Source organism: Polypterus senegalus, chromosome 1, assembly GCF_016835505.1.
Source record: "Polypterus senegalus isolate Bchr_013 chromosome 1, ASM1683550v1, whole genome shotgun sequence".
In the NCBI taxonomy this organism is placed as follows: domain Eukaryota; kingdom Metazoa; phylum Chordata; class Cladistia; order Polypteriformes; family Polypteridae; genus Polypterus; species Polypterus senegalus.
Window position 1 is genome coordinate 104,782,709 of NC_053154.1, and position 10,000 is coordinate 104,792,708.

At 34.3% G+C, this 10,000-nt stretch overlaps 1 protein-coding gene across 1 annotated transcript in view; it reads right to left on the bottom strand.

Moving 5' to 3' along the window:
• The window catches only part of dagla (diacylglycerol lipase, alpha), a 326,959-nt gene that overhangs the window by 202,153 nt on the left and 114,806 nt on the right, over window positions 1-10,000 (bottom strand). The window contains exon 2 of the mRNA XM_039755392.1: window positions 407-524. Within this exon, the coding sequence (XP_039611326.1) occupies window positions 407-501 (95 nt within the window). The 5' untranslated portion in view covers window positions 502-524. The remainder of the gene's footprint in view (window positions 1-406; window positions 525-10,000) is intronic.

The window sequence follows — 10,000 nt, forward strand, 5'->3', positions numbered from 1 at the left end:
AGATTATTTCCTTAATTAATATTAGTGTAGTTCATGAATCAACATTACTAAACAAAAACATCCATAATAATAGCTTGAGAACCTCTGAGTCTATTCAGATGGCTTTGACAGTTCACTATTACCACCAGTGGTGGCAAAATTATCGAATTCTGTTACTTTATATTTAAACTTTCTAGCTAGGGTATTAAATTGAGGTAGAATAACAAATGAATAAAACATTTTCTGACAATTAGTGGAAGTGGTACGCAACTTTAATCAATAGGTTTGTTATTTTTATTTCTGTATCTGTCTCTATGGCTACCATCAGAAATTTCACATTCTTTAACCTGAAGTTGACCTCTAGGTGGCTTAAGATGTAAATGCGAGAGAAAACTAGCATAACAGAAAAATAGTTATGTGCACTCACCAGGCTGTATGTAACAGAAACAAAAAGAGCGCTGGAAGAACCAAATCATCACTACCCACTGACCAGCGCCGCCGGAACACCACCATTCCAGGCATGGCGGTACCTCCCTGTCAATGCCCTGTAAAATAAAAATACAGGAAAAGAGAAAGATAGAATATGTGAAATACTCTGGAGTGCAAAAAAAAAAGACATTTCCTAAACAAAAACTGATAAAGAATAAAAATTATACAGTACAGCTAGACCATACTTGCCAGGTACCTTTCAGGCTCTAGTAACTATCTTCACATAACAGTGTAAAACATGCAAAAGTGCAGCCATACAATACAAGTGGGTGTGGTGGTATGTGATTATTTTTGATTTCTCTTTTTATTAGAAGCTATGCTCAGAAAAAAACTGTACTGTACTTCTAGCAAGAGAGAAGGAGGGCAGGGCATTCTAGTGTGCTGTATGCAAAAGATCACTTGGTTGTAAGTCCAAGACACAATACCCAGTTTGTGATAAGCTATGTCTTCTAGCGTACCATCTGCTCACCCACATTCCACAGATTATGCAAGATATTGTCACTTATCTAGGTGAGGAATGAATATATGATACATAAAACAAATCTGCCCCACTAACAAACACTGAAAGAAGACGTAAAACAATTTAATGGACCCAAGGGTTTACTCTACCTAGAAATCTCTGGATGCATGTAAACCCAATGGGACGCAACAAAAACAACCATAACACCAATTAGCTGTAAGCAGAGGATCTCGGAGCACTCAAGTGTAAAGTTTAATTAGAGATATACTACGCAAAACACCTGCTTCATGCAATTTCAAGTCACATTTCCCTAGTGGAATTGTGTATGCACAACTACAATATGAAAAATTATTCAACAATATGAAAGACACAAACTATGAATAAACACCTATGTACTCCTTTAAAATAAGAAAAAATAAAAAAAAAATCTTTATTTCATAAAAAAAGCTTAGAAAATGCTGCTCTCAAACCAAATGCCTGGATATAGATTTTCAAAGCAGCTCAACTGTCAAAGAATGTACGCCAAATCAGTGATGCTAAAAACAAGGATAATCATCCAACTCTATAAATATTTTTTTAAATTAAAACAGCATTGAAGTGTCTGTTAAACATGTATATATTCACATACACAAAGGCAAAGACAGCTCACACAAAGAAAGTTCATCTTAAGGGAAATGACACATAATTCAGTTCTTGTACATACAGTTTACACACACGCAACCAATTTAGTCATACACTATATGCAACCACATCTGTCTCGGTGAACATTAGTACAAAAATAGAGACAGCTGATACACATTGCCCTGCTCTGCACTGATCTGTGTGTGCGTGTGTATATATACATATACAGGGTGGTCCAGATCTAATTATGCAATTTTCAATACGCTATAACTTATTTAGTTTACTACACAGAGAATTCACAAAAAATCCTTTTTGTTGCTGATAGATGGCGGCACCTGTCCTGAATTCTAAAATGGCGGGTGAATGGTTGTCAGTCAAACAGCAATTCTTTTGTTTTGTATTGTTTTCCAGCATTGCATTAAAAGTTGCATAATTACATCTGGACCACCCTATACATATACATATATATATATATATATATATATATATATATATATATATATATATATATATATATATATATACATATATATACACATATATATATGTATATATATGTATACATATATTTTCTTTTCATAACTTCTTTAACACCGACTTATGCTATGGCTGGTATATATATCTATACTAATAAAAGGCAAAGCCCTCACTCACTCACTGACTGACTCATCACTAATTCTCCAACTTCCCATGTAGGTAGAAGGCTGAAATTTGGCAGGCTTATTCCTTACAGCTTACTTACAAAAGTTGGGCAGGTTTCATTTCGAAATTCTACGCATAAGGGTCATAACTGGAAGCTATTTTTCCCCATATAATGTAATGGAGTCTTGAGTTGGAGATGGCCGTGGGGGGCGGAGTTTCGTGTGACATCATCACACCTCCTACGTAAGTACGTAGAGAACAAGGAAGAACTCCAAACAGCGATGAGCACAAAACGCCATTTCACAATTGAGAAGGCAGAAAAACATTATGAAGCAAATGATGCATACAAGCATATTCATAAGTACAGCTACTGCGGAAACAAAGCACGGCGTGAACCGTAAGTTTATATTAAATTAAGTTCATAGACAGGCTGCCACTAGCGTTTGTAATTTAGTGCCTGCCCATATAAGGCCGTCCATCAGCGCAATCCAATACAAACACTGCCGGTAAATGTTCACGGGTGAAGGACTGTGCTTATGCAGAGGAAGATGAGATGGTCAGGGTGGTGTTTGGCACAAACTCATTGAAACTGCGAGAGAAACTTTTAAGTGCGGGTCTTAGCTGACATTACACGAGATGGCACCAGTACAGCTGGGAACCTTCGATGCAAGAACACCAAGCGGCTCACGTGAACTGGCGCAATGCGCAGACAAAAAGCAACAGTTCCAAAGAGTGCTGAACAAAACCGAATTACACAATTGAGAAGGCAGCAAAAAATATGAAGCGTCTTATACATACAATCATATTCATAAGTGCAGCTACTGCGAAACAAAGCACACGGTGGAAAAAGTGAATGTCCTGCTAAAGGAAGACAGTGTAAAAAAACCCGTGCATGCAGTTTGTCACATCACAGATAAAAAGGAAGACGAGCTGTTTATTGATGCAGTAAGGAACTAATCGATGAATGAAACCTCTTATCTTTACAACGATTGACAAACACGAATGTAACTTGAACACATCCTACAAATACGAGCCTGATTGAAAGAAATAATGATAATCAAATCCTTGATGACAGCAACATTCAATAACACTCACAAAACAATTACTGTATATTGACAATCATGTTACGTTATTTTTAAAATGTTCCCTTTTCTTTTCATAACTTCTACTTCTCCACTGCGTACACGGGTATATATATAAATGTATATATATATCCCGATCTACAATACATACTTTAGCATAGACAAGCCACACGCTGTGGCTAAATTGTAGAGTCTTAAGCCTCTAACGCCGACATTCGGTTCGATTCCCGAGAGGGTGTACTGAGTATGTACGCTACCGATTCATTTTACCTTCGATCTCCTTGGTTTGGGACGTATGAAAAATATTAGGTTAACGCAGAATCATGTTACGTTATTTTTAAAATTTTCCTTTCTTAGCACAAGCACAGCTGAGAAGCTTCGATGCATGTACTCCATAACGCGTTAAAAAAATAACGCATTTAATCACACTTTCAATTCCAAGCAAACGGGAACTTTTGTCAATGCATGATTTCCTGGTACATCCATTACACTGATGCACACATCACAGCTACAAAAATGTTAGAGTCGGAATAAAGCGCGTTCCTACGACTGATCATTTCGACTACCCGAGCGAAGCCTTGATAAAAGCATGGTTTTGTGCACACTGAAAAGCAAGCAAAATTAGATGCATTACAGAAAGCGGACTTTGTGGCTCTTACTGGGGATCATTGGACTTCCGTGACCGTTAGTAATTCTAAATACATCTAATTACAAAATGTTCAATGATCACACTGTTTTAGCCTAATGTACAAAATAATTTTGGCTAATGTTACTCAGAGTTTAAAGAGTAAGCTGGTCAAATTACCTTTTATGTTTCTGACTTATTTTTTAAGAAGAAAAACTGCACTTTATGTTGAAATTTTGGTTATTATTATTTAAAGACAATACTATTCTGAAAATGTACTTAAAGTACTTAAACTACCACTTTATTTTTAAGTCTGCCCAATTTTAACCAGGGATGATATTTTTGTTTCTGTTTTGAATTCAAATGCAGTTTAAAAGCTTTTTTTCAGAAATTAAAACAGCTTCAGTTTACAATATTCATGTCCATGTCTATTATTTGATTCTGTCGCCCACTAAAACCGTTTTAAATTAAAAAAAAAACATTTGCGATTTGGGGCAAATTTACGTGCGATTACATACGATTAATCAAGATTAATTCTTACACAGCCTCTAATTAATTGGATTAATTTTTTAATCGAGTCCCACCTAAATATATATATATGTAGATATATATATATGTAGATTTGTATATATGTATATACAGTATGTATATATGTGTGTGTGTGTATATATACAGTATGTGTATATATGTATATGTATATATGTATGTGTGTATATGTATATATATATAACTGTATATATATATATATATATGTATGTGTATAGATATGTATATATATATATATATATATATATATATATATATATGTATATATATATATATATATATATATATGTGTATATATATATATATATATATATATATCCAGCAACACTCATGACAATGACAAAACAATTACATTGTCAATCATGTTACGTTATTATTAAAATGTTTCCTTTTCTTTTTACTTCTCCGCTGCCAATCGCAGGTATTTTGCTATATATATATATATATATATATATATATATATATATATATATATATATATATATATATATATATATATATAATATATAGATATGACAACAACACTCATATCAATGACAAAACAATTACATTAACAATCATCTTACGTTATTTTTAAAATGTTTGCTTTTCTTTTTCATAACTTCTTTAACACACTACTTCTCCGCTGCGAAGCACGGGTATTCTGCTAGTCTATACTAATAAAAGGCAAAGCCCTCACTGACTGACTGACTCACTGACTAACTCATCACTAATTCTCCAAGTTCCCGTGAAGCTAGAAGGCTGAAATTTGGCAGGCTCATTCCTTACAGCTTACTTACAAAAGTTGGGCAGGTTTCATTTCGAAATTCTACGCAGAACGGTCATAACTGGAAGCTATTTTCTCCATATACTGGAATGGAGTTGAGCTCCGAAACCCGTGGGCGGAGTTTCGTGTGACATCATCACGCCTCCCACGTAATCATGTGAACTGACTGTCAACGCAGTACGTAGAAAACCAGGAAGAGCTCCAAAAAGCGCTGAAGAAAACATGCATTATATAATTCAGAAGGCAGCGAAACAATAAGAAGCGAGCGAGTGACATATACAACCATATTCATGAGTGCTGCTACTGCGGAAACAAAGCACGGTATAAACCTAAAGTTTAAATTAAGTTCATAGACAGGCTGCCGCAGGCGTTTGTCATGCCCACGGGTAATGCGGGATACAAGTTTAATGAGAGGACGCAGGATATAAACGAGAGTTTTGATCACTTTGTAACCAAGTTAAAATTGCAGGTGAAGGGCTGTTCTTATGCAAATTAAGAGAGACTGTGTTTGTGGGGGATTGACAGTTAAGACGGGTGGGGGAGTCACGTCATCATCTCCCCTTCCATTCACCTAATTTCGCTCTCAGCTGAGCTCCGCAGCTAACGCAGTGTTACGGAAGTTATGCAATTATGACTAAATGTAACTATATAGTCAAAACTTGTATAAATATAGTCATTCCCGAATATATAAAGTCAAAACTTGATTATATAAAGTCACTGTCGGAATATATGAAGTCAAAACTTAAATATATAAAAGTCAGCGTCTGAATATATAAAGTCAGCGTTGGAATATATAAAGTCAAATCTTGAATATATAAAGTCAGCGTCGGAATATATAAAGTAAGCGATACAATATACAAAGTCAGCGCTGTAATATCCATCCATTTCCCAACCCGTTGAATCCGACCACAGGGTCACGGGGGTCTGATGGAGCCAATCCCAGCCAACACTGGGCGCAAGGCAAGAACCAATCCTGGGCAGGGCACATGCATCATTTTCAAAACATTAACCGAACAGTGTTTTTTTTTAATTTATTTTTTTGAATATGTTTTTGTTAACTTAGTTCAGTTCAGAGTAGTTTCAATCAATAGATTTTGACTTTCACTTTATATATTCAGGAGTGAGTTGATATACTCCGATGTTGACTTATAATCAGGAACGACTTTATAAATTCCGACGCTGACTTTATATATTCAGGTTTTGACTTTATATATTCCAGCGATGACTTTATATATTCAGCTTTTGACTTTATATATTCAGAAACAAGTTTGATTTTATATATTCTGACGCTGACTTTATATATTCAAGTTTTGACTTTATATATTCCAGCGATGACTTTATACATTCAAGTTTTGACTTTATATATTCCAGCGCTGACTTTATATATTAAAGTTTTGACTTTATATATTCAGGAATGACTTTATATATTCACAAAATCAATGTATTTGCCTGTTTGGCACCCCATAGTATATGTGTGTGTGTATATATTTACACATGTATGTATAAATGTTTCATTTTCTTTATATATATATATATATATATATATATATATATATATATATATATATATATATATATACTGTATATATATATATATATATATATATATATATATATATATATATATATACACTAGCAAAATACCATGATTCAAGAAAGGAGAAGTAGTGTGTTAAAAAGTAATGAAAAGAAAAAGGAAACATTTTAATAATAACGCAACATGATTGACAATGTAATTGTGTTGTCATTGTCATGAGTGTTGCTGGCATATATATATATATATATATATATATATATATATATATATACACACATATAAACATATATATACATATATATATACACATATACAAATATATACATATATACAGAACATACTGTATATACAGATATATATATATATATATACACAAATATATATATATATAAATATATATATTAGATGTGGGACTCTATTAAAAAAATTAATCTAATTAATTAGAGGCAGTGTAATAATTAATCTTGATTAATCGTATGTAATCACACATGAAAATTTGCCCCAAATCGCAAATTTTTTTTTTTAATTTAAAAGGGTTTTAGTGGGCGACAGAATCAAATAATAGACATGGACATGAATATTGTAAACTCAAGCTCTTTTAATTTCTTAAAAATGCTTTTAAACTGCATTTCAATTCAAAACAGAAACAAAAATATCATTTCTGGCTAAAATTGGGCAGACTTAAAAATAAAGTGATATTTTAATTACTTTAAGTACATTTTCAGAATGGTATTGTCTTTAAATAATAATAACAAAAATGATAACATAAAGTGCAGTTTTTCTTCTTAAAAAATAAGGCAGAAACATAAAAGGTAATTTAACCAGCTTCACCTTTAAACTCTGAGTATCCTTAGCCAAAATTATTTTAACCACATATTTTTTCATACGTCTCAAACCATATACATATATATACACATATATATATATATATATATATACATATATATACATATATACATATATATACACATATATACACATATATACATATATATATATATATATACACATATATATACATATATACATATATATATATACACATATATAATATATATACATATATACATATATATATATATATATATACACATATATATATACATATATATATATACACATATATATATACATATATATATATATATACATATATATATACACATATATACACATACATATATATATATATATATATATACACATACATATATCTATACTAATAAAAGGCAAAGCCCTCACTTACTCACTCACTCACTCACTCACTGACTCATCACTAATTCTCCAACTTCCCGTGTAGGTAGAAGGCTGAAATTTGGCAGGCTCATTCCTTACAGCTTACTTACAAAAGTTGGGCAGGTTTCATTTCGAAATTCTACGCCTAATGGTCATAACTGGAAGGTATTTTTCTCCATTAACTGTAATGGAGTTGAGCTGGAATGACATGGGGGGGCAGAGTTTCGTGTGACATCATCACGCCTCCCACGTAATCACGTGAACTGATTGTCAACACAGTGCGTAGAAAACCAGGAAGACCTCCAAAAAGCGCTTAAGAAAACATGCATTATATAATTGAGAAGGCAGCGAAAAACAATAAGAAGCGAGCGAGTGACATATACTACCATATTCATGAGTGTTGCTGCCTCGGAAAGAAAGAAAGGTGTAAACCTAAACTTTAAATTAAGTTCATAGACAGGCTACGCTGGCGTTTCACATGCCCACAGGTAATGCGGGATACAAGTTTAATGAGAGGACGCGGATATAAGCGAGAGTTTTGATCACTTTGTAACTAAGTTAAAATTGTAGGTGAAGGGGTGTGCTTATGCAAATTCGAGAGACTGTGTTTGTGGGGATTGACAGTTAAAGCGGTGGGGAGTCACGTCATCATCTCCCCTCCCATTCATCTAATTTCGGTCTGAGCTGAGCTCCGCGGCTAATGCCGTCTTTCCGAAGCAACTTCGTCAGACTGCCACCAAATACTCACAGAAAAATCCACAAGTTAATACACACGCTGTCTCTAGAGTTTCTCCACACTGAATCCTCCAGGCACTACTTACAAAAGGTCACATTGACAATCGTGTTACGTTATTTTAAAATCTTTCCTTTTCTTAGCACAAGCACAGCTGAGAAGCTTCGATGCATGTGCTCCATAACGCGTTAAAAAATAATGCATTTAATCACACTTTGCATTACAAGCAAAGGGAGCTTTTGTCAATGCATGATTTCCTGGTACACGATTACATTGATCAGCGCATCCCGATTCATTTTACCCTCGCACCACCTTAGTTTGAGAAGAAGTCTGAAAAATATGAGGTTAACACAGAAAAACATCACCAATTCAAGCTTTATGAATAATCGATTCGCCATCAATAATTGTTTTGGTAAAGCCATCCTCCTTCCATTTTATAATTTTTCCGCCACTAGCCATGATTAAATGAGCGGTAAAAAGTAAGAGCGCGAGGGTGACTTATTTAGGCAGGAATATATATGATAGCAACACTCATGACAATGTCAATCATGTTACGTTATTATTAAAATGTTTCCTTTTCTTTTTCATTACTTCTTTAACACACTACTTCTCCGCTGCTAGGCGCGGGTATTTTGCTATATATATAATATATGAATTACCTCCAAAGAGCTGAGACTTTTGATATCATGAGCGTGTGTACAAAAGGGTCTCCTGCCCAGCAAAAGTCGAGCAGCCAGCGCGTGCATAGCTGTGCCGGCCTTTGAGGCGCTGACTGCGCTTCTGCCTTAAGTCAAAGTGAGCACTTTTAATTTTTTCATCGCCCCCTGAGCTATAGCCCAGACAAGTGCAAACACGGGACCCCTTTTCTACACCACGGCAAAATAATATTAAGGCGATTCACACTTTCTTTTGCGTATACGATTATCAGGTCCTCAGCTCGGATTATGAACACACGCATACGAGTGGAGGACTCACAGTGCCATCACAGCCGATTAATGGCGGGGCGTCTCACCAGTCTACACAAGACCCACGGACTGTCCCCAAAAGGCGATCATAGCGTCAGCGAACACATCTCTCTATACTATATAAAAGAAAAGGCAACTTTCCTTTCTTTACACCTTTTTCCTTTTATCCCAAACCAAAGCCTTTCTCTCTTAACACGCAGAGGACACAAAATAATTTTCTTTAATTGCGGTAAGGCACATTACCAGAGGCACAAATTTGAACGTTCACATAGAAAATGTAATTTCTATACCACAGCCGTCGTGTAGCGCCTTTCAAAAG